At 34.1% G+C, this 27,325-nt stretch overlaps 1 protein-coding gene across 6 annotated transcripts in view; it reads left to right on the top strand.

Annotated features, from left to right (window-relative positions):
- The window catches only part of LOC106459450 (transcription factor 12-like), a 132,499-nt gene that overhangs the window by 25,099 nt on the left and 80,075 nt on the right, over positions 1-27,325 (top strand). For 4 of the 6 annotated variants that reach the window (XM_022385947.1, XM_022385948.1, XM_022385946.1 and 1 more), the window contains 4 exons: positions 2,428-2,492; positions 10,675-10,786; positions 13,587-13,612; positions 14,554-14,586. In XM_022385947.1, coding sequence (XP_022241655.1) covers positions 2,428-2,492; positions 10,675-10,786; positions 13,587-13,612; positions 14,554-14,586 — 236 coding nt within the window. Of the gene's footprint in view, positions 1-2,427; positions 2,493-10,674; positions 10,787-13,586; positions 13,613-14,553; positions 14,587-26,382; positions 26,638-27,325 lie in introns of those variants that run through there. The other 2 variants (XM_022385952.1, XM_022385950.1) reach the window with 2 other exon arrangements.

Below are 27,325 nucleotides of genomic sequence, written 5' to 3'. Positions count from 1 at the left end.
CAACTTTTTGAAGGCTATAGGTAGGCCTAAGTAAAATGTTTTTAATTGTATACCAGTTTAACGTAGAATATTATTTATGATTTTAACTTTATTGAAAAGTGCCAAAATACTATAATTAAATAAAAGTTAATTACAAATTTTCATAAAGCCAACTTTGAGGTCATGAGACAAGATTTATTAATAATGAATTAAATTAATGAGGTAAAAGGTTATTTGTAACAGATTTGGGAATTGTTTTAAAATAAATTGCTTTTAATCGAGATAAGTCTGTTCCTAAAAAGAGGAAAAGGAAAACAGGGAGAATCAAATGTAATCGGCTTACTAAAGAAATAAATGTGAAACGAAGATAGGTGCTTTGAGTTTAAGAAGTTTAAAATGATAGGTTGGAGGGCTTACAGACCAATAGGATAGCAAGGTATTTTATAAATACAAAAGAAACATAGGAAATCCAAAGGGCTTATGGAAAACTAACAGCGAGGATTTTTTAAGTATGTTAAAGGTAGAGCAAAATGCTAAAATGATGATTCAGTGGATGCCTTAAGAAAATGTAACATTTATTACATTTAAAAAAAAAATCCAAAATAATTATAGAAATGTTTTAAAAAATACAGAAATGTTTACTGTTAGTATGTTTTACTGAAAAATTTTGCCTGTAAATATTCAATACATTTAGTCCAGTCTGTGGGACTCATGGCTAAAAACTTTTACCCATCATTTTGGTTTTGCGTAATTTATGCATGAAGGTACATCCAAAATATGGAAGGATGGTTAGCTAACACTTGCTCACATTAGTTGCCTCTCCCTACCTATATTTCCAACTGAAGAATAAGTGATGTTATATCCACCCTGTGCTTTTTCTTCTAATTTTGTATTTGGTTGGAATGGAGATTCTTGTTTATATAAAGTATGTTTCACATTGTGTATTTGAAACTACCAAGAATATGGTTAACTATTTGTTAATAAAAACAGCTTTTGGCCCTGCTAAAATGGAACAGCTAAACCCTGCTTGTTGCTAGATGACAATGAAAAGAAATCCATACATGTATGCATACAATGCTGAACTGACTTTAACTCTTACACATAGATGGCCAAATGTAATGTTGAAGCAAATAATAGGCTTAACCAGATAAATCTCAATTTATAGTAAGTTAGACCTTACTGTTGACTAAAAATAAAAAGAATTTATCATTTCATCAATCATAGCATTAGTAATAATTTTCTCTCTTTGCCAAAAGATGCATTACTCTGTAATATAATATAGCAAGGTTTTTCAGAATATTTTTTTCTGAAGGGAAGATGGTATTTGGTGATTGGTGTGGGGCATTCTAGTGTCAAAGACGCAGTCATAACATATCTTTAAACATAGTATGGTTGTGTTTGCTAAGTTATTTTTTTAAACAATTCAATGTCTTAATGGCCAGAGCCTCTGAATCTTAATGTTCTATCATTTGTTGCCTTTTAATAGAATGTAAGTTTGCAGTCTGAAATAAACATCAAAAGTGTTGTATTTCAAATTTTAATTAGAATATGATGGTTTAATAAAATAGTACATGTTTTATGTGTATCTAGCTTTTTAACATCAAATCTCTTATTTAAAAATAAAACTTTCATGGAAAGCAAACTCTTGTATACATAATATGAAAATAGTATAACCACATTTTATTGTTTATTGAAGGTAAAAGTATTGAGGCTTCTTGTATGTACCAATATTATAAACTTGTATGAAAAATTTTTCCTTTATTTTTTATATTTTAGTTTCAAATTACTCCAAACTAAGATCTTCCTCTATTATATCTCTTCACTCCAATCTAAATATAAATAGATTTTCAGGTAAACTCTAAGACTGTAAAATAATGTTTTTGTGTGTGTGTGTTTCTTTGATACTTTATATCACTTTCAAAAGTACAACTTCATAATGTTTAAATAAAGTATTTATTTTGTGAAATGAAATAATTGTGTAATGTATCTTTATACTTTGCTTGATTTATTGGGATGTTTTGTATAATTTTTTCCAAATTATATAAGTAGTCAGATGTAGGTTGTGTTAAAAAGTGTTTCTGCTGGTCAACACAAATGTAAAACTTTTGTAATATTCAAAAATGGCAATTGAGCTGCACAATGCTGCAGGAATGTTTACCATATGTATTTACAACTTTTAAGAAAATGTATATTGTATACCTCATGTATTTCTTTTTATTTACATAATACAAGAAAAAGGTAACTCAAGGCCATGTATGGTCTTAGAAACCATACAATGTGATTGGATATGAATCAGCTTAGTTTTTTTAGCAAACATTGACAGTTATTGAAGTTTATGGGGTAAATAATGACAAGGTATGTTTTTTATACAAACTTAGGATATGTTGATATTTGTACATGCAGCATGTTGGAAATAATTGTGATGAAATTAGATAATTTACTTTACAGATAAAACTAGAGATGTGCCCTACACTATGCCTTATGCTTCTCAACAGACTGAGGTCTTACCTCAGGTAAGTTTCACAAAACATATAGATAATAGCAGTTAAGAGCTCATAAGTTTTAATATTACACGCAATTACAATTTTGCTGCTGTTCGAGATAGCTAATAACAGAAAACGATTAAAAAATACACATCATTTGATATATTAGTTATTTCTAATATTTCCAATACAATTACTTACCTCCATTCACAGTTATAGCTATTCTCAATTTGACTGCCCTCTAGTGTGCAAATGTTTGCTTGCCACTAGCTTTGAAACTCCCACCTAATTCTACATGTGTACCACATGCTTCAGCTGTATTTTAGCATGCAAATTAGCATGTGATAGTTCTCCACTAATAGGAATGCGACAACCCCTCCTATCACTGCTGACTCCTTCTATGCAGTTGAACTCATCTTCACTTCTCGATTTGGCATGACAGTGTTAAGACCTAGTTCTTGATTTCAAAATATTTTTCTTCTTCTTTAGTGTGTTTTGAAAATATTCATTTATGATTTTCACATTTAAAAGTATTGTTTATAATCCACTATCAAGTTGGATTTCTTTATATACAAATTCACAATTTAATATTGTGACTACAATGGCTGCTGAAGGTACTGGCATTCAACAGCCTGTGACAATGGCTGCAGGTGCAGTATTATTGGTGAAAGTGTTGGCTGTAATTCATATGGAAATGGCATCTTTCATGTGGGCTGAATAATCTCCTGATCTACAAGCCATTTGGCCATTACCTGAGGAATTAGATCAGGATGATGCAGGCTTGGACAGCCCCTTCCTTTGCTGTGCAAGCACATTATCATCCTGCTGAAGTCCCTAGACCTCAGTCACCATTTTTAGACTTGATATTACAGGTGTGTTGTGTTTTTGTCACCCGTGTCATTTGATCCCTCCCCTTCCTTATTAACTGCCAAATGTTTTGCAGATCAATTATGTATGGGGGTTAGTATACTTCAGAGGCTCATGCACTTGTATATCATCACCTAGCAAACCCTTGGGTCATTTGGGTTTTGTCAGAATGACTCTTCCTCATTTCCTCACATCTCCCACTTTATCCCCTGCCACAATTCCTTCACCTGCTTGTGGGAAACAGGATATTGGTCTCACAGAAGAGGTTCAAGACTTTCTCATCAAGAGCTATATCAAACAAGTTTCTCATGTGCTTCCAGGATTCTATTCCTGACTTTTTGTCATCTCCAAAAAGACCTGTTTATGGTGCCCTGTTTTTGATCTCTCCTATCTGAATCGCTTCCTTGATGTGCTTTGGTTCACCATGGAATTTTACCAGATGGAGCGAATTTATCCAGGGCTTAGGATGACAAGATTTGATGTGTGATGCTTATCTTCACATCCCTATTGCTTGGGCTTCTTGTTGTTATCTATGTTTCATCCACAAGGATCATGTTTATCAATTGAGCTCTTCCTTTTGGGCTGGCATCACCACCCTACGCTTCCTGTTGGGTGTCCGGTCATTTGCCCCATTTCTACATTTTTGCAAGCTCAATTTTCCATCTTTATATGTATGTCTAGCTTCTTCTGGCTCCATTCTTCACAGAGTTTTTCACAGGCACCCAACTTCTCATCAGAGAAGCTGCTCAAGGTGGAGAAGTCCATTATCCACTCCACCCAATATCTTGTTCTTCTCAAGGTGTTCTTCAACTCACATCTCAGTCAAGCTCAACCTTCTCCTCTTTGTCTGCAAGCCATGAAATTTTTAGTTCAGGGGGCACTATCAGTACCTTCTCTTTCAGCACGAGAGGTTCTGTCTCTTTTGAGAACTTGAGCATCACTGGAGGGTCTTATCTTGCTGTGCCATACTCACATGTATTCCTTGTAATGGGTACTACAAAGTCAATGGCACCTCATCAGGGACTCTCTACATTTACAAATATCCCTTCCTGATTCCCATCAGTCTGACTTCCGCTGATAGTTAGACAGGGACAACATGACAGTGGAGGTGCCTGTTCCTCCTCCCCATCTGGATATCCATATCTTCACAGATGCCTCATTCTTACATTGGAGTGGGTGCTGCAATACACTGGAGATCTTGTTCTGTTAGTCTCTCTTCACATCAACCATTTGGAACTCCTTGCTGTTTGTTGGGCATTGGTTCAATTTCTGTCATCTCTGCAGGGCATGACAATTATGTTTCATTCCAACAACTTGATGGTTGTCTCTTACATCACCTAACAAGGGACACCCAATCCCAGTCCTTATGTTCCCACACTTTAGATCTCCTCTACTGGGCTCACATCCATCAGATTTGTTTGCTGGCTTGTCACATACCGGATGCCCTCAATCTTATGTTGCAGTTCATATGTCCCGTCCCAACAAGATTCTACCCAAGGAGAGGTCTCTCAGTCCCCAAGTATTCAAATGGTTATGTTCTCAGTTGGATACACCCCAGCTGTATTCATTTTCCACACAATTGAATGCCAAACTTCCTTTCTTTTGGTCCCCAGTTACACATCCTTTGACCATGGATGTATTCAGCCAAGATTGGAAGGACCTTTTTACTTTATACATAACCACCTATCTGTCTTCTACCCCAAGTAATATCTATCATTCAATTCACTACATCTTGAGTCCTTCTTATGGCTCTTTTCAGGCTGGTTTCCATGGTTTCTGTCCCTTCTACAGGAACTACCTTCATTACCTCTCCCTCCTCTGGCAATCTCTCACAATAATGCTTCATCACTCCGTTCCCACACAGTGGCTTAATGGGTGATTTTTAATGGTCCTTTGTGAGGGGTTCAGGACTATTCACACATGTAGCATCTCTGTTGTCTCATTATGTCCACTTCTCATCCATCTCTGTATATCAACATGAGTGGAGAATGTCTTGTCACTGGTCTTTCAGGCATGGCTTCTCCCCTTTCTCAGATATCTGAATTTTTCATGGTTGCTTGTCATGTGTCCATCCATTTCAACCATTGTGGGGTTTAGGTTGCCCTGTCACCTCTATTACCCTTTCTTCCAGATCTCATATTTACTCCCGCTCTGATCCAGATTGCTTCCTGTTTCCAGTCCGTGCTTCAATGTGTTACGTGTCATGCACAGCACCCCTTTGTAGGTCACACTCCCTTTCTAATGAATCCTAAAAATAGTTCTGTGTTTTATCCCATCAGATCCATCACCTCCCAACATCCTTGGCTGCTTATTTCCATTATCTTTGGAGGAGATTATCCAGGCCGGCATGTGAACCACACCTCACACCTTTATGTTGTGCTACTTGCACCATCTGTCAGTTTCCTGCTCGGGCCAGATTTTGTCTTCCCCTGCAGCCATTCTCCATACGCCAGTACAATTTTGTTTGTTTCATTTTTTTCAGGGCCTACTTTAAACTTATGGATCTGTCTTTGTGGCAATTAGTCCATGTATACTGATATCCAAAATCCACACAGTGAGATCTATAAGGTCTGTCACTCTCACTGTTCAGATGGTGTGTTTCACAAGACCACTTGCAGGTTTTTCCTCATGGTATATTGCATCATGAGTATGTTTGTACCTGACCTTACACTCATGAACTAATATGAGTAAAGCAGAGAGAGATTGCTGCCCATCTCTAACATTCTTTAGATTGCCAGTATCGGGAACTGTCTGCTTTTCAAAATGAAGATTTTGGGTCAGCCATTGGACTTTTTCCAGTGTTGCTTTTCTATGGACTCTATGATGTGTCCCCCCCTTCTTGCAGGAGCCCTTACCACTTACCAGCTGCTGGGGTAGTGGATCTTGAAGGAATCCTCCTGAGTGTGCACAATTCTACTCAGAGTAGGATGGTGGCATTCTGTCTGTGTAGAAGGCATGACTATCCTCCCACTGTGGGTCTGAAGTTGTATTTCAGATGCTGCCAGTTTGGACTAGATTTTTCTGTCTATTTTGCAGTTCATCCCTCTGGCTGGAACCTTCCTACTGCTGCCTGGATGTCAGTTTCCTGGTGACTGGTTTTGGTTGGAGCTGGACCAACCAACATAAGTCCTCATATGTGAGTGGGCTTGGAACTTCCTCTTAGTTTGTACTTGATGTTACATCACCAACGTCATTTAGTTTTGGACTGGAATTGACCCTCCCCATTGCATTTCCAACTTCCTGACATCATCTGTATGTACATTCTCTCAGTTTTTTGCTGCAGATTTTGCTGGATTTCCTCACATGGAGGTTTAGGTTTACGGAACGGAGGCCCATTTTCCCTTCTGGTTCCTAGACCTGAGGTGAATGGGTGAGGACCCTCCACCTACTATGGACCAGTCGAATTTCTCCCAGTGCCATTGGTCTGGACTGGAGTTAACCTTCTGCTTATAGTCCAGTGCACCTTAGCCATTTACACACATTCCTCCTCCTCAGGGATTTGGAATTGTTACCTTGTTCTGCCCTTTGATTGTGACACCACACCTGTTGGCTCCACATGGGCAAAGAGTATACCTGGTTCAGATGTGGTGTGGTCTCCCATGAGTGTGTTTCCTCTCCATAAAAGAGCACATTTCATGGGTGCTCATCTAGGTACTTTTGCACTGGTCCCTCCACATGATCAGTATGGGATTATAGCTGTAAATGTGAGAAGAGAGAAGTAATCTTGTTGGAAGTTAATATTTTTCTCCACAGAAAATATATTTCTGATAGATGCATTCCTTTACATTGTCATTTTTCATGCCTAATCTCAAAGTGAAGATTGGGTGCAACTGCATAGAGGAAGTCAGTTGCGATAGGAGGGTTTGTCGTACTCCTGTTGGTGGAGGACTGTTGCATGCTAATTTGCATGCTTTAATGCAGCTGTACCATGTGGTATACACGTGGAAATAGGTGGGAGTTTCAAGGCTAGTGGTGAGCAAAAATTTGCACACCAGAAGGCAGTAAAATTGAGAATAGTTGTAACTGTGAGAAGTGATATCTATCAGTAATATATTTTCAGTGTAGGAAAATATTAACTTTTATACATCCTTATATTTGTTTATTTTTTGTTTGACTTTTTTAAGACTTAAAGAAGCATTTATTGAAACAATACAATTAGAGGTGAGTTTGATCTATTACTTATGAGCAGCAATTACATCAGTTAGTGCCATGTAAACTAATTAATTAATCAAAGTTAATGCTTCTGATTGTTACTGCTTTTGATTAATTGAATGATCGATTAAATTGATTTGCACAAAAATAATCAACTAATCAAAATTAATGTTTCTGATTATTACTTTTTCAGTTATTCTAACTGTCCAATAACTCAACTTCTAATTAAATCAATTGTGATTGCAGTTTCTGATTAGTACAGTTTTTGATTATTCCAACTTTCCAAGTATTCAAAATATCGGTATTATATTATGAAACACAAAGCTACATGATGGGTTATCTGTGTGCTCCGTTCAATTTTAGCTTTTTCAATTTTTGGTTTACTTCAAGTTTGTTTTAATTATGGGGGGGGGGGGTCTTGCTGAATAGAAGGAAGGCAACTGCAAACTTCTTTTTTTTTTCTTATTGAACTGCTGACTTCTTTTTCTATGTATCATTTGTTCAGGAACACTACTGGTTGATTAATCATATGTAGTCAGTTAATGGAGTAATCAATTACTTGATTAGCAACAATCACAATATTTGCCCCGCCTCTAAATACAATTATGTTTTTTATTATTATTAATTTAAGGTATAATCAATAAAAGTTAGTGAGCTAAGCTTGTTCCTTGAAACTTATTAAGATGAAATTTTTCTCTGGATCAACTTTTAACCAGGGGTAAAATTCTAAAAAAAAAGTACGGGTACTTAGCTGGGTGAAGTGGACCTGTTTTTAAAAAGAGAAAAAAATCTACATGTAAATGTAAAAAATGACAAAACAACTCAAATAAGTTCTGGTACTAGTACTGCCTTGAAAATAAGTCCTGGTACTAGTACTACCTTGAAAATAAGTTCTGGTACTCAGTATCTGTGAGTACTGGCAGAATTTCACTACTGCTTTTAACAGTACTTTTTTAGTGTTTGAAGGATCTAACTGTGAACGTATATAAACATATTTTAAATTTGTAGGTTTATATAATTTACAAAAGTTTTTCTGTTTCAGTTCAAATCATTTCAATCAGTTTGTGAATTTTACTAGTGCCAAGACCAGTTTGTGATTTTTTTTTTAATGCAGTAAGTTGCTTATAGCCTAGTTTCCTACTACTACTCTTAAGTGCTTCATCTTTAATGATTATATCTGTAAGGTTCTTGGATATTCAGAGCCTAATGTAGTAGGTTTATGTTTCAGTGAATTACTGTACTCCTAGAAGTTTTTAAAACAAATTAACAAAGAGGAGAAACTATTTTTTACTATGCTGGAGTCCAGTGGTTTCTGGCTTTTATTAGATTGAAGCCCAGTTCTCACTTATTTTGCTTGCTCCAGACCCACATCTTAAAGGCAGTACAGATTTAACAGAAAAAATAAAAGTGTTTAAGACATACCCTTTAAGAGAAATAGGCCATTTTCAATGCTATGCTATAAAAAATTGCAGTTTCTTACCAATTAATGAGAATCATGCTCTCGCTTGAGCTTATATTTTATCTCAGTGATGAACTATGAATAATTTCTTCTGCCAGTGGGTGTTGTTGGACTACTCACTACTTTCTGTTATATAACAATATATATATACAGAGGGTTAAATACATTGCATTAAATCAGCAAGTTACATAACAACCACACCAGATGTATATAAAGTCAAGGTGGAATAACATATATCAGAACAACATTTTAACATTATTTAGCATTATACAAGTAGTTTGATGCTATTGAAAATTTGGTCACTTTTAAGAAAGGCATGTAACAACCCTTTCTGAGGCAAAATATTCATACATTCAGATAATAAAAATTAGTTCAGGTTGTACTTATAACTTCTAAGATGGGGATATCCATTGTGTTTTGTAGCATTGGAATAAAAAGAAAAAAATGAATCAATTTGTGGCACCTGACCATCCAGAAAGAAACTTGCAACAAGTCTTGGTATGCAAAGTGTGCCATCTTGTAACAAGTGAGAATCCACAAACACACAGCTCAGTTGAAAAAACCTGTCCATGTGTTCTAGGCAATAGTACACAACATAATCAAAAAGAATCTCCATCTGGAAAATTGATACACCCAGGAAAAGAAGACCAACCATAGAAAACTGTATGAATGGTACCTAGCTCAGTTAAAATGGCAGTACATGGGGACACTAGAGGAAGTGTATGTATCTTGATAACTGTAACAAGTCTCATGCCATTTTCAACTTTTCTATGGTGGAAAATGTTTCACAAAAGTGGTACATGACATTGTCATCACAAGGTACTGCACAAGGAACAAGTTGAGGATCAATAGAGTGTATGCAAACATCCAGGTGAACTCTATTGACTATCCAATCAACGTTCTTGACCCGTTTTTACCACACAGAATTGCCAGCTGTATATGAAAATGTGTGTTTATCAAGATAAGGCTTCTAGTGATATCTCCTTCTCAAGTGTGCATATTTCAAACGTTTTGAGAATGAAATGGATGTTTATGCTATTGCATATGAAGACATACTGGTCAAGTTGCCATACACAGAACTTATGAATTTCTTTGTGACTTGATTTTTGAAATGGGCACTGAGAAAGCAATGTCACCATATACTAAATGAATTATGGAAAGCAGCTGGGAAAAATTGTGTGCTTTGAACATGAAAGTCTCAGTTAAATTGACACTATGCTGCAGGGCTATTGTCTAGATGCATGGTCATCAGATGTTAGAACTTGGAAAAATGGACTGTAATGACATGATGAGGCTCAAAAATCATTTTAACATAAGGAAGTCAACTCTTTGAATGTAAGTTTAAATCACATAACATTTTATTTTATATTAACAAAATAGCCTATTAATTTTGCAAATACGTTTACGATATGATTTTGTAAGTTCCTCATAACCTGGAGCAAATTTAGGAGAGTCCAAATACTGGCAAATACAGGCTGGGATTGAATTTTTGGTTTTGTTTTGGTTTGCTTTGACATGTAGTTGTTAAATACTAATCGATGTCAGTGGAGAAAAATGTATAATAAGTGTCGTATAAAGCAACTTAAGGTTTTGAAAGTTTTTGGAGCCTTGCACGTGCGTGTGTGTGTGTTGCTATTTCTTCAGGTAAGCAATGAAAATTAAATAGATTATTTAATTCAAATCATTTCTAAGTGAGTATATGTACTGGTTAAAAGATAGATCATCTTATTTCAGGATTGTGTTAGTCTTTCTGGGAATGAAGCCATCCCAAACACAGATGCCACCTACTTCCAGTTCAGTGGTTTGCCACGGCAAAGGATTCTGACCATTGATGGAAATAGGACAAGTATTTGTTTTTGCTTAGAAAAATCATTTCAAAAGAGCTTTGCATTTTTTTCTAGTATTTTGTGTGTATTGATACATCAGTTTTGGACTTGGTATATACAGCTGTCTAATTGTTCATTTTACATTATTTTATTGATGACCCTCTCCTTGTTGAAAACTTAAGCTGTAAACCTGGCCTAGTAGTGTAAGTACTAAATTTTTTAAATTATTTATTCAATATAAAGACAAGCATTGTGTATTAATATATGTAATATATATATATATAAGTAGAAAATTCAGTAAAATTTTAATGATATTCGAGAACATGAAGCTTAGATAACAGTGAGAAAGAGTGAGCAGTAGAATTAACACAAATGAATCATGAAGTAAACTAAAGAATATAATCAAAATATTAAAAATTAGTAAACAGTAGGGTAAACATATTTATACATAAGAAATGCAAACTGAAAAATAAAGTGCTAATACATCAGGCATAATTTAATCTTAAATTGTTGTACGTGAAAGTGTATCATATACATAACTTAGTATGAAACTTGTGAAAAGCTGAAAATAAGATTAATACTATTCCATTGATTTCTCCCTTCAAATTTTTGTAGTAATACCATATTAAAACGAAACTTATTCTTCGTTTAAAATAACTGTTCTTAGATTTTTATGTGATCAAACTAGCAGAAATTCTTATCACAGTGTATTTGATAGATTATATGTATAAATCAATGAAAACAAATTTACTTTGGTCCTAGAAAAACAAAAATGGTACAAATAATGAGTCTGATGGTTAATAAGTTAACAATTTCCATTAATTGCCCAGCTCTAACCATTTCTCACACTCGTGCCAATGGAATTAGTATTCAAGCTTTCATGTCATTATTCATTGGTGAAAGAGTAGCCTAAGAGTTGGCAGTGGGTACTGCCAATCAATTGCCTTCTGGTCAGTAGTTCAAAATTAAAATTGGTAGCAGAAAAAAGTCTTAATAGCTTTGCCGTTATTCAAAAATAAACAAACAAATATAATGTACTAATGGCTGAAATGGCAAACTTGGTTGGTGGCAATATGGATCAAATCCTCAAATCACAAGGCAACTTTCTTAATTACTAGGCCTTGCCAACCAGAAGCAGAAAGAATTTTAACTAATCAAAAATATAATATTGCAAAAATTATAATGGCAATATTTCGATTACTTGGATAGGTGGAATAATCAAAAACAGTAATAATCAGAAACACTAATTTCAATTAATTAATTATTTTACATGGCACTAATAAATTAATCGAGTTAATCATCCCACTCTTGTAATTATTATGGTTTCCAACTGCCTAAATATAACAACTAGATAAAATTTGAAGTACCTTATGGCTTTCCACCAGATGCTGTTTGCAGTGTATTTTTATTATTACTTACTGAAAAAATAATTTATTTGAGAATTGCTCTGCTGTAGTACTATATCAGTGAGAACTGCAATTCACTGAAATTTAGCTCTTGCTCTGTATAGTTTATTGATTTTTGCAATCGGGTATATAGACTTTTTTTCTCACCACATTGTTTTACTATTTTCTAGTATTTTTGTTTCCTTCCATTTAGTTTTGCTGGCCTATGGTTACTTAATGTTTCACTATTGCAAATATTTTTGTTTTCTTCCATTTAGTTTTGCTGGCCTATAGTTACTTCATGTTTCACTATTGCAAATATTTTTGTTTCCTTCCATTTAGTTTTATTGGCCTATGGTTACTTCATGTTTCACTGTTGCAAATATTTTTGTTTTCCTTTAGAATATTTGTTGTCTTTCTTTTATTCAACTGCACAGATTTCTCCTCCTTTCTCTCTTGTGGTTCACTGTGCATCTTAACTTTGATTTGTATATGTTATTCTTCTGTGTTTTGTAGATCTGGGTGACTTATTTTACTGGAAATTGTTCTCTTGTAGAAATTGAATTATTGACTCATATGTTGGAGATATTAACTTGATGATTAAAAGATAAGATAAAACAGTTTTCCAGTTTTTCCAACATCGTGATGTTTCCTTGTTGTTTGGTAAACTGCAACAGATAATGTGCTTGCTTTACCCACATCTACAAACAAGATGATTTGTTACTCTTTCTTGACCTAGAAATGATTAAGCTTGTCTGTTGGATTGTTCCATTTGTAGTAACTTTCTACATTTGCATGATTAAAATACTGTTATGCTCAGTTATTAAAAATCTGATACCTTTAAATGAGTTAAATACCTCCTACTTTTCTTTTGTTTTTTTTTTACTTTCTTTTTCTTTTATTAAATTTGGCAACTTGATGTTTATCTTACATTCCTGTAGTTATGGTATAAGGTTTGTTACACTTTTTTTCTGATTTACTAGGTAGAAAATGAGTGTTTGTCAGAGTATTTTTTGTCAAATAATGATAGGAACCATTACTAGGTACCTGTTTCATATATACGTGGGCTGGGCATGGCCTAATGGCTAGTTTGCTCATACAGGGGATCTGGGAGATCATGATTTGCAGCCCATTTCCTCAAAAAACGTGCTCTGCACTTTGTGGCCATGTGTGGACTATAAGAGTGACAGTCAAATCTGACTATTCAATGAAATAAACATACCCCAAGAAGTGGCAGTGAGGGTTGTTAATTAGCAGTTTTTCCTTTAGTCTGTCATTTCAAAATTAGGGACAGCTGTGCAGAGCTAGTCCTTTATGTAACTTTGTGGAAAAAAATGTCAAACAGTATATGCTCGTAGTAATGATGAATATTATGAATTACAAATTTAAATAATTTACTATTATTATTTTTAATTTAAATATTTCCCTCTTACAGATGGTACAAACAAAAGAAAGAGAGATGTAAGTATGTTTATTGTTAATACATTTTTATACTATAGTCTGTAAACTTTTGTAAACTAGCTTTTATTTTGTTTATTCTGAAAGCTATTGCATCTCTTAAGTCAATTTTTCTAGTAAATCCTTTTGTCAGAGAATCATTGTTTGCCTGAAGATGATGAAAAAAATTTCCTCCAGTAGACATATGATCATCATAAAACTGTTTGATTATATATGGTTAAAAACCATTTAGAAAATGGTATGTCATCAGTAATTGTGGTCATGCTTGTGTGTATTAATGATATTATGTTTTGTCAGGAATTGATGATTGATTTATTAATTTTTTTTGTTGTTATATTTTCTGATGGAGTAATATTTTTTTGTAATTTATGATTTTTCTGTGAATTTTAAGAAAAAAAAAGTACATATTCTTTATAAGAATTATTAAATGCTGCTAATTTTGAGAAAATGGTTTGGTTTCAAACATTTTAAGTGAAGACATTCGGTCATTCTGAAAACGTAACAGATGTAGAACTCATCAAGTTTAGTTATAGTTGTTTAGCTATGAAAAAAACTCAAATCCAACTATACCAAGCTCTAATTATCTCATTTTTAAGAACCTTTTAAAGTTAAAGCTATCTGATAAAATCTTTTGAAATTTTCAGTAAAAGGATTATTTAAGAGTTTATAAGTTTAAGTTTAGTGAAACCTAAAGAGCCATATGTGTGTAAATAAATGTTTGTGGGTTTTCCAGCACAGAAAGCCCATTATGTAGCTGTTTGCTTTATAACAAGTAATATTTTGTGAATTTGCTGAATTTCTTGAAATTCCAAGAAGCAAAGGACAATATAGGACAGTTGAACCATGAATATCTATGATTTCCATTTGTAGCAAAATGCTAAGCATGTTTATTAGACAAGTTTTGATATTCCTTGTATTTTTAAAATTTGAATTGTATTTCATAGGTAATGGAAAATGAAGATATAGCCATTCAGTGGGTAAGTCTTATGTTGTTTTTGTCATGAGGTTGGGCAACATACCCAAAAAAACAAATATTTCTCCTAAGATAAAAGTGACATTGAATTTCCTTTGTAATGACTGAATCATTTGGCCAACAATAACCAATTAATGTTTGGAAAAACCACTTAATGTTCCAGTTGTAGTTACTACATAAATAATTCTGCTTCAGTAATAAGAGGATATTATTTTTTCTTAAGAGTTCAGTAAAAATGAAATCTGTTACAGAATGCGATAGTTTAGAGGGGTTTAGGATATAAAAGGAAGTTGTTTTGCAACATTTTAACTTTTCCTGATACTAGATTCATTTGTGTAATTTCTTAAGTGTGTTATAAAATATTTGCTCTATCAAAACTTTTAGTACAATATTGAAAGGTTTTAGAACTCCTGTTGTATGTTTATTTTTAGTAAACATAAAATCCATAATTTCATGACAATTTTTGCTATTATATATCAAATGAGTGCCATGACAACGTGTCCGGTGAGAATGAGAAATCTGTTCACGAATTACATTATTAAATGTAAATTGAGAGAAAACAATTAATTATACACCTTAAAAAATCAGAGATAAAAAAGAGAAAATTTAAAAACTGGGTTTAAACAACCACTAAACTCAAATTCAGTGTATACTGAGATAACTAGTCTTAGTTGATAGCACTGCAAACTAAAAAAAATGGTTGGATTAGCTTGGTTCTGGTTGAAATATATTGAAGAAAAGGTGTAGCAGATGTGGCACAACTTTATTGATTGTACTGAATTTGAAATATCATTAAGTTTAAATTTTCTTCTGTACAGAAATGTATTCATTGTATGGCATAATCCTTTGTAAAACAGACAAGAAACGGCAATCCTCAGATGCAGTTAAACTCAATGATAATGTTTTTATCAGTTTTTTTTTTTTTTTTGTAGTGTACTGATCATCTTTCAAGTACCCACAGATCAATTTGCTTTTTATTTAGATTTATTAACCTTTCATTGAAAAACACATCAATTTTGGCTTTTGTGATTATTGTGAGATGTTTCAGGGGCTTTTTATATCAACCTTCTAACATGAAAACCAACTGCTAATCACATATTTTTATAGATTTTCACTTCAAAAATATGAATCATTTACATCATGTGTTTCCTTTGTTTTTATAAATGCTTCATCAATAAATAAAGTTCCTCCCTCATATTTCAGTGATATGTTTTTTTTCATTCATTATTCTTGGTGAAGGTAAATAATGAATGTGTGAGATATGAAAGTATTGAATTTAAATGGCTATACCTGGACTCTGTCAAAAGATACACACACACACACATATATATATATATATATTTAGAAGAAAACATGAACATTATTGCCATAATCAGTTAGCAGTTGGGAAATTAGTGGAGCTTTCAACAATAAAAAAATATCAGTCAGTGCTTCTACCACTTAATACTGTATGTAAATCACCTTTTAAATAGCTTGTTTTTTGAAATCTACACCATAGCATTTATCTACAAGTGGATGGCAGACGTTACCACAAAACTCATTGTTGACATATGGGCTTAAAGCCATATGTTTTCTCTCTCAAGCAAAGTTTAGTTCATTACAAATCAGTTATTAATATCATACAGAACTTGCCACACTTTTCAAGTTCTTCTTATTAAATTAAGATTGTATATTTTACAGTACTTACCTTTTAGAGTTTGAAATGTTATAATTTTAAACTATTTAAAACATCATTTGTCATTCATATAGTATAAACGTTTGTACTTGAAACTAACCATTGATTTGCCTTTATCTGCTGTATGCAGTATTTGATGTACAGACATTAACCATGTTGTGCAAGACATGTAAATGATAGTCTATACATGAGGTTTTTTTTTCTAGAATGTTTAATTTGTGTACCTAATTGTTAAAAAGAAATTACTACACTAATAGTACTCATTCAAGAGAATAATACAGTTATTGTTTTGCAAATTAATAGTATCTTGAGAAGCCCATAACTATGTATTTATTTCAGAAATACAGAATATCTTATTTCTTAAAATTGATATAAAAAATTTAAACTGGTAGTCTTCATCAGTACTGTAAAATAACCTGGGTGTTATTTTCGTATGTGGTTTAGATGGTCTTTAACTAACCTATATTCATGTAAAAAGCAAATCTTTCTCACTGATCTAGGTAAGTTTCCCATCAAACTAGTCAACTAACAAATACACTCAACCATTACCATCTGCTTTTGGTCCCTAGTTAAATAGTTTAAAAGTTATTTGTGTGAAATATCATATCAAATGAAAATAATACTGAATTTTAATTAAAATTATCTCTACATAAAGAATGTGAATATTGGTGTTATAAATGGAATAAGAAATATCTTGGGGTTGTTTGTTTAAGCAGTTTTACATGAAATTGCATTTTATGAAATCTTTTAGCTTTTCATAATTCTTGCACTTGCCAGTAGAAACAGACATCATGACATAAGTATCCAGTTACTGAAGATTACTTAATATTACCATTACAAGGTTTTAATAGGCTCATCACGGTGAATTTTCATTACCATAAATACAAAGAACTTATTTTCTCAATGTTATACATCAAGATTCATGTTTTTTTTTAAATGTCCTATTGATGGTATCTTAAGTATTAATTCATGAAATCACAAATTAACACCTATAAATTTAATTAATTAAAGTTCTTTTAGTTTATTGCTTATACTTTATTTTGATGTTTCAAGATCATTTAATAGAGTCTGTTACCAGAAAGAACTTATACTTTATTTTGATGTTTTAAGATCATTTAATAGAGTCTGTTACCAGGAAAGAACAGTTTTATTGCAGTATATTTCCGTTTTTGTAAGTGAAATGTTATTCTATAATCATGTTATTGTGAATGAAGTATAGTTCAAGTTAAAACATATAAATTTTAAATATCAAAGTTTTAAAAAAATTTTAAACATGTTCTTAATTTAGCATGTTGATTTAAAGATAAAATTTTCATCGTCAAATATTAACACATTTCCATTAACGACATTCACAATTATCATACTTGTGAAGTAGCGTGCTATCCCCTTCATTGTGAATGTGCTGTTCAGTAAAACGTTGATAGACCTTAGTTTTCATTCCCGTATTCTATTTTTAACATTTATGAGCACGAAATCATTTGAATTTATTGCACTTTCAAAATGATAAATTATTATAAATTTGCTACGAATTATTTATAACTTTTAAAACTGAAATAGCTGTTCATAACAATAGTATAGACTAATTTTTTTTTTATCTTAACAAAATTAAACTTTACTACAAATATTTATACTAGAATAAAAATACCAAAATCTTAATACATTTATGTCAGAAATCGTATTGTTGTTGTTAGTTTAGAACAGATCCGTATAAGCGTTATTACTGCATTTTCCACTCTTTCCAATTATCATTATTTATTTTCATAATATTTGACGAGGGCCTCTTGTCTACCCTGAAATATGAGAATGGTATGTACTATGTAACATCCAACTTGGGTATGCTAGTTTAGCCGTGCGAGAAACCAGCGGGAATTGGGTTTACGAGTGCAGTGGCAGCGATTACAAACTCTACGGCAGGACAGGATCGCAAGTCATAACGTTAGGTAGATTCGGAAGTATGTTGCAATAAACTGTCGGCAAAACGACGTCCCCGTTTTGGAAATTGTGAGTGAGTTCTTGAGTGAAATAGTTCGGGCTCTACATGATGCACGACGGGTTCCGGTTAAATAACCCAGGCGTTTGTTTTAAGTACCATATATATTCTCAAACTAAGAAGTATATATGATTTTACATCTTGTTTTCATTATAGAGTTGATGCAGCTTCATAACTAATGATAATGTTTCCATTTTCTTCTGTTAAAACAGGAACGGCGTCTATATGTATATATACATATATATATATATATATTCCACACTGGAAATATCTTGCCGGTAGACGCTTTGTAACAGCTGTGGTTAAAAATCACGGTGTGGTCCAAGCCCAAACTTATTAGAAAAGAAACAACAGAAACCCCGTTGAATTAAAATATTTATCACCAAGTTATTATTTGAGGATATAAGGAAAACTTAAGAATGTATGATAATGGGCTATAATACAAGTTCAGTAATGGTTAACGAGAGTCTTCAATTAATGAAACTGATAAGCATTTTTAGAACAGTGATTTTCCAACCATGAAATATTACAATATTAAACAGGTAATCAAATTGTTTTGTTGCTGAGCCCAAAGTTACACAATGAGCTATCTGTGCTCTGCCCACCACCGATTTATTTGGCTTCATAATCCCTAAGACTTAACTACTGGGCCACCATCTGGAGCCTGTAAACTTCAGTATTTTTATTTTTTGCATGATCGAAACCCGGCCCGAACATACCTGTCATTTCAGCCTTAGAGATGTTATAATTGACGAACAATCCCGCTATTCATAAGTAAAGAGTTGTCCTTGGGTGCTACCAGCTGGATGCCTTCCCTGTGGCCAGCAGCTTGAAAGTAGGAACAATGGCTAATAGCCGTAGTAGCTTTGCAATAAACACATTTTCATTTTGTGCAATGGTGTGTAATGTGTTTGTACAAAAACTGATTAATGTAGGTTGATTTTGAAACACTCAGAAGATTACACAGTTACATATTCATTACATTATCATGTGCATGTTTATTAGATACAATTTTCTAGCCTATGAATGTATACATTATTTACTAATATATTGGTTCGGGGAATGGTTCAGGTAGACTAAGATTTGTGTCCTTTCATCGTAACATGTAGAACAACACTGTGTTCAATATTAGCTTTAAAATCTACTTAAAAGTAGGGATTTCAACTAGTCTTGTTTGAATACCCAAAGAATAATAATAGATGATTTGTCAACTAACCTCATTTGAATACACAAAAAATGATAATAGATGATTTATCAACTAACCTCATTTGAATACCATAGAATGATAATAGATGATTTATCAACTAACCTCATTTGAATACCATAGAATGATAATAGATGATTTATCAACTAACCTCATTTGAATACCCAAAGAATGATAATAGATGATTTATCAACTAACCTCATTTGAATACCCAAAGAATGATAATAGATGATTTATCAACTAACCTCATTTGAATACCCAAAGAATGATAAATGATAATAGATGATTTATCAACTAACCTCATTTGAATACCCAAAGAATGATAATAGGCCTTTTTTTTAGCTTTGATAGCTAGTAGATATTAAAGGAACAGAATCAGTAGAATGAGAAAACTTGTTTGTTTAGTGGTTCAGTTATGACTTCTCTTAAAATATCAATATCTATACCTTAATGGGGAGATCTTTTATCTATTATACTTAAATCAGCATAAAGGTTGTAATAATTGAAACGTAAAAAAATCACTTACATACATTAACAATCGTAACAAGGTAATGTTTATGTTACCTTGTTTGGCTCTCTGCAAAGCTACTCTTCCTCAGCGTTCTTATAGCAACCATTCATCCACTAACATTCTGTTTAGTTCTGGGCTAGTAATGTAGTTCAGAGCTTACATCATTTCATAGTTATATATATAGCCAATGTAAAACAGGAAAATATTTTTCCTTATTGAGGATTGATTACTGATGTTAGAAAATAATATAGAATGAAACCCACAATAAACTAATAAGTAAAGTAATTATATTTTTATTTTCATGAGTAATAATAATGTTCGTGGATTAGCGACGAAATATATTGTGAGAAGCTTAATCTAAAAGTTTTTGATTGTAGTTCAGTTCAAAAATTTTCATATTGCCCCGTATCAGGACACTTCGTCTTGTTACCTGTCAACGTACCCTAATTATGCAGATGTTATTGAACATATTATGAGAAATTGTGCTGCCTTACACCTCTCAAATGAAGGAAAACACCAAATAAGTGTTGTATTGGCGTTCAAGCAGTATGCAAACTCTTTAGCAGACAAACAAACATTTTATGCTATTTACCCTAACTTTTTTTTTTTTTCAAAAGCATGCATACATTTCCAAAACACAAATTATAGAAAGAGTAAAAGAAACAAAACCTACACAAAGTGTGTATGTAATTCATAACGTATTAAAGCTATAATATACTAATACACGTTTAATTTTTGTGTAAGACTTGTCTTGTAAGCCTATTCAAGTATCATAATGTGTTTTCTTCAAACGGGCCGTATTGGTATTTCTACCTTTTTTACATGTGTAATGTTTAACTGTGGTTTCGTCAGTGGATAACTTGGGGATGAAATAGTGCAACTTTACAAAAGATCTAAGTTTAAAGACTATTAATAAGAAGTTGTACCATGTTTCCTCATTCATAACTATTTAGGTTGCACAAGTGTTTTTCATGTGATACGTTTATATAGTTTTAAATTATTTGTGCGTGTTGGTAATTCTTCTGGATTAATTACAAAAGCGGAACCTCCCCCCCCCCCCCCACGTGGTTCAGGGGGTAAGTCTCTGGACTTGGGACGCAAGAAATCAGATTTCTATACCCATGATGAGCACAGCATAAATAACTCATTGTGTAGCTTTGTGCTTAACAAACGTACAAAAATGGTTAACAACGTTTATTACTTATAAGAGGTTCTTGTATACATAACAGACAAAAGCGATATATGTAAAATCAAATAAACCCGTCCCTAATTTAGGAGTGAAAGACTAGAGGGAAGGCATCTAGTCATCACCACCAACCGTCAACTCTTGGGCTACTCTTTTTACCAACGAATAGTGGGATTGACTGTCACATTATAACGCCCCCACGGTTGAAGGGGCAAGCATGTTTGAACCCGCGACCCGCAGATTGCGAGTCGAGTGCCCTTAGCCGCGTAATAATTAATTCGAAGATTAGTACATTGTTTTTACAATTTACCTATAACGTCATAAAATTTCGTTCGTTGATTGGATAATAAATTGAATCACGTGGCATTTTCGCCTTTCTGGGGTCAAAATTATCCCCAGTGGCACGGCGGTTTATCTGTGGACTTATAACGCTAGAAACCTGGTTTCGATACCCGTGGTGGGCAGTGCACAGATAGCCCATCGTGTAGCTTTGTGCTTAACTTCAAACAAACAAAGTGAAGTCAAAAATAAATACCATTTGTAGTATAAGAGCTGACGAGTGAAAGTAAAGAAGAATGTAATAATATGTCAACCACACTTATATCTGCTTTATCCAGTAACGAAGATGCCTTTCGATTATGCTAGAGTTCGTCAAGACGGCTGGGATACGAATAGTTGTGTTTAACGTTATTGTAAGCTTGTATTTTTGTGTATCATATCAGTTACAAAGAGGATCATACTTCTTTCCTAAACAAATTTATCCTCCTCACAAAAGTAATACGTCGTTTCATTTTCATCTATACCTGGCGTAGCCTAGTGGTTAGGGTGTTTGACTCGCAATTTGCCGGTCACGGGTTCGAATCCAAACATTCTCGCCTTTTCAGCTGTGGGGACATTTTTGTGCGACAGCCAATCTCCACTTTTCGTTGGTAAAAGAGTTGCCCAAAAGTTGACGGTGTGTGATTTTGACAAGCTGCCTTCCCCCTAGTGGCCTAGTCTGTCACTTCTAAATTAAGGACGGCTAACACTGATCGCCCTCATGTAACTTTGCGCGAAATCCAGCAGACGAACAAACAAAATTTTGATGTAATTCAATAACGTTTGATAACAATACGAAAGATTGATGCAGCGATTAAAGCGTGCCAGTATAAAAAAAAAAAGAATAATATGTAATAGTAGAAATATTCAAGTATTATTTGAGAAATGCGTGTTTTTTTGTTTTATTTGTGTGTGGGTGTGTTTTTATCAGTCAAATATTGTCCAAAAAAGCATAATTTAACGTCATGTAAGTCAGAGATGAAGTTATTATTTGCTCGAAAGCTTGACAGTTATGCACTATATAAAATAATAAACTACTTTTATATTCAGCTAGCATTTAAGAAACTTTTCGTAGCTGTACGAGACTAATTCATACATAACTTTTAATTTGGTAGGGCATCGCTTTTTTTTAAGATCGCGTGTACAGTTTACACAATTAAGAGAAACTTTTCATAATGAAACTGGGTAAATCATTCTAAGATTCGAAAAATACTGTATACGGGTATCTCATTTGTTTTGTGTGCGTGTGTGTGAGAGAGAAAGAGAGAGAGTTTTATATTGTGAAACAGTGTCTTCTAATAACGTGTACACGCGTGCGCTTACATATTTTCTCAGTGTTTTATGATTATTATTATTCATAGGATAAAATTTCCGAATTAAGTTGGCAGTAGGTTCTAAATAATTAAGTTTCCTGACCATTTAAGAAACGTGTTATTAAGTGCAGGGGAGAGGGGGTGGGGTGTTTATCATCAACGCTAATATTATAAGAATAATTTCCTCTCTTCTTCCACTACCGATTATGTGATGGTTCTGGTTATGGACTACTACTCCGCAGCGCAATTTCCACTAAAGGATGATTTTATGAAACCCTTAAGTTAATGTTGACCTCCTCCTCATTAAATGTATTCCGTAGTCCTTCAACCGTGCACTGAAAACTACATCTGAGGACTCGTTAAAGAACGTCAAGACACCGGTGTCCATATGGTGTGCCATGAATTCTTGTTTGACTTCGATTTTTGGCAGGAACAGACAGGCATGCCAACTTGGACGTCTAGGTGAATGCTTTATGTTGATGGAAGCCTGCTTTATTGCATCTATTCCGTAGAGAGATGGTGTCTTCTCCTTATCCTAATGTAATTCTCATAGTAGGTTATCATTGTATCTATAACTTATAATCACGATAAGGAATTGTCCAAACTTGTCAAGACACCTAAATAGACATGTGCATCATGAAATGTTATGAGATACTTTCATTTGTCACATGCCAGATACAGCTTGTGATGGGTTGGTCTTCAGTTCTGCACGTGCTTTGGGAGAAAGAAGCTTGTGAACATGGCTGCTGTGCCATTTTTGTAGACCTAATGCCTTGTGAATTATTTTGTTTGCAGGTCCAATGGAAGCTTCTACCTTAGCTGCAATAGACTTTCAGTAACAAGCTGTTTCATTTTCTTCACTACATCCGGTGTGCGAGTGGAAGTTGATCCTGGAGTAGCCTATTTTTCCCTGCTGTCAGCCCAATTTTGCACATTTCATGCCATTTTACACTGTACCGACACACACGCAACTTCTTTTACACCAGTTTAATGTTCCTGTTTCGTATTTCGTAGTTATGACTTGGCATGCACAGTCTTGTTGCACGTAGCGTTTAATGTTCGGTATATAAAACTAAACACCTTTCAACTTCTAAGCAGGTTATAATATTTTCATATAGCTCTTATTTCTTTGATCATTAATACCTTTGTGGCATCCTTTTTATTAGGTACCTTTCAGTTTTCGAATAAACGTACTTAGAAGAAGGAGCTGGTTACCTATATTTTGTTCAACCTGTTGTGGCCATTGCACAATATCTAATAATTAATTACAAATGTCAAAGTTGTGTTGTCCGTATAAATAAATTAATCATCAAGAATTTTGAATCATCGCACAATTTGTTTTGTGTTGTTCTATTGAAATTACTAATTCTGTTTTATTACAATGGTTCGCGTCCCGTTGCCCCCAAATTGCGCTCCACACTTTGGGGCTATGGGTGCATTATAAGAGCGACAATCAGTACTCTCAATTAGATTTTAGTTTGCGTTAGTGTTGTTGACTAGCTAACACATATATCTTTTGTGTAGTTTTGCGTGAACGTCTGAAACAATCATTTCCATTCAAGTTTCTGAAACACAGTACACGTTTTTCTCTGCTTAATAGGTAGTGTCATATTAAGCTAGAGAGATTGGTGGGGTGGGAAGAATCGCGAATATTTACATTTTGAAACAATTCCTTTAAAGTATTTGTCTTTTTACCTCAAAGTATCTCTAATTACATAGGTTCTACATGTTAGCCCTACCTACTCCTTTAGTGTAGATGTTGAACATATGAAGTTTTGTACTGTTATTTGTTGAACTTCGTGCAAAGCTACTCAAGGGCTGTGTGCGCTAGCCGTCCTTGATTTTGAAGTGATAGACTAGAGGGAAAGCAGTTAGTCAACTTATGGGCTAATCTGATCGACCATAATTCGTATAACGCACCCAAGGTCCCAAATTGTGAGCACGATTGACTTTTTTTTTTGTCGTTAACAGATCACAGAACCTCGAATTTTTCTTCTACATAAATTGATACAGATATTGAATGTTACATATAAGCTGCATTTCTTATTTTCAAATAATGTGATTATTTTTAAAGAAAAAAATATGGAGGCCATAATCATGACTTGAGGGTGTAAGAAGCAGAGTCGGCGCATTGCACTGTTTGATTATAACTTTGATACTACGTCGTCTTTAGTATTTTTTACTTCTTTAATCAAATAATGAATTACATTTTTTCACATTCGACAGCTTTTAAAAAGTAACTATTCATCATTGAAGTACCTTTGGAATGAACATTTTGGCTTATACAGTTAAAAACTACGGTAAAGTAGGTATGTGGATGTGCAGAAGTATATTTCTTCTTCTGTTCCCTCATCCTCGTCTCCGGGTGGGTCAGCGTTAAGTTTAGGGATTTACAACGCTAAGATCTGTGGTTCAATTCCGCACTCTTGGAAAGAGCCAGATAGTCCAATGTGTAGCTTTGCTCTAAAACAAAACGGTTTGGGTAGGGTTGTGATGGTTCAACTAAATATCGGGGTTTGATAATCTTGGTGGACAAAACACAGATAGTCCAATGTGTAGCTTTGCTCTATAACAAAACACAGATAGCCCATTGTGTTGCTTAATAACAAAACCTCCTCCTCTTACGCTTTGTTCGAGAATCTCGTTCACACCTTGTATTGTTGTTATTGCATCGGACAGTTAATAAATGCTTCCTATAAACGTGTGTATCTGTATGATTCCATTTTATCTACTTTTCCAATAAATTACTTGTATGTATAAATAATAGTGTAGGTCTAACGCAAATCTGTTAATACTCTGTTCTAAGATGTCAAACATTCCCGAACATTTTGTGCAAGAGCTTTACACTTACAAGGTTAATATATACTAGTGTTTCTTAAACAGTTGGTCGCGATCACCCTTGGGTCGCGAGCGGGTTTCCAGGGGTCACGAGCTGTCTGCACTGAGTCATTATTTTTAGTCATCAGGGTGTCTTTCAGGTGCACATATCACCTTTGTTATGAACTATGACGAACTACACCAAGAAACATCAAGAATTTTTTCATCCTGGTAGAGGTAATGGGAGGTCGTGACGACCAAAGCCTAGACATGGGGGTCGTCTAGCAAATCCGGCTGAGAAACATTGCCATATACTGCTTTGGTGTTTTTATATGTAAATAAAAAAATTAACTTTTAATTCGCAGAACTGTATGGTAACGTACAGTATTTGGCCTGCTTTTTAGTATATAAACAATAATTATGACATGTATGTAGAGTAGTCACAAGATTCATAATAAAATTATATGTACCGCAAGCTGTAATACCAAAAAAAAGTGATAAAAGTCGGCATACCGTGAACTTTAATTTTTTTTAAAGAAATGCAAAAGTTATAATAGTGACACTCCACGCGGAAATAGTAATAGTAAGACGCGTTCTGTAGTACTTAACTCAGAAGGATTCGAACACGTCACATATAGGCAGTTATTTAAAGACAGAGAGAGAAAGCGCAATCAGTTGTGTATTTTATAGACAGCGAGTGCGTTGCGAATAGATCAAGGCGCATTCGACGCACACTTTCAGGCTGGGTTCTTGAATACTTTGACTCCCCTGAAAAACAATTGGTACAACCCGTGCTAAGAACCAGGGCGTCCTGCCTTCTCCGGTGGACCATCCCTTACGTGCTTGGGCTCTTACTTTGTTTTTCACATCAATTTTTAGTGCGTCACGACGTCCACATGTCCACTCACGATGTATCCTTACGACAACGTGGTCTCCACTGATACTGCGCAGCTAAATTTCTACCAAGTGGGCAACGACGCCGCGCCAAATTCCCTGGACGTCAGCTGCAACTATGGAATGTCTTACGGATTACATTACCAGGTAGGAGTTATCACATTATAAAAATTCATACGTGCGCGATTCTTCAGACATGTCACTATCCTCATAGACGACAGCGAATTCTTGTCATCACGGAGTTTAATCCATGTGTCGACTAATGTAGGCATGCCTACATAACCGGATATACAGGTCCGTGTCGTCAGGAGCAGGTGATGGAAACATTGATTTTTTTTTCTAAATTAATTTTCTATTCCTGAAGTATGCTTATGACATTCGCATAATTCTTGAACATAAATGTGTATTTTTAACTATTGTGAAGCCCGTATTAACGTGCTTTCTGTGCTGAAATGCTGATGTCACTGAAGCTTACTACACCAATAAAATGATTTTATTGAAATGTTATGGGCAGGAAAAGGTTCTTCTCTTTTAAGATATTGTTTCATAAATCATCATTTGAATTTCTATCTTACTAATATATGTTTATGTACATTCATGAACGTGGTTCTGCAGTTCCATGAAACATATAATCCAAATATAAGCATCCCTTGGAATAACGCACACAACGTAAGAAGTACTCTGGAAGCTCGGTATAGTTGCAGTACTAATGTGCTCTTTTGCTCCCCAACAATTATAATTTCAGCCATTCCTTTGATAAGTTTGTTTGTTTTTGAATTTCGCGCAAAGCTACACGAGGGCTATCTGCGCTAACCGTCCCTAATTTAGCAGTGAA

Source organism: Limulus polyphemus, unplaced genomic scaffold (assembly GCF_000517525.1).
Source record: "Limulus polyphemus unplaced genomic scaffold, Limulus_polyphemus-2.1.2 Scaffold611, whole genome shotgun sequence".
Classification (NCBI taxonomy): Eukaryota; Metazoa; Arthropoda; class Merostomata; order Xiphosura; family Limulidae; genus Limulus; species Limulus polyphemus.
This window is presented reverse-complemented; position numbering and strand designations above follow the sequence as displayed.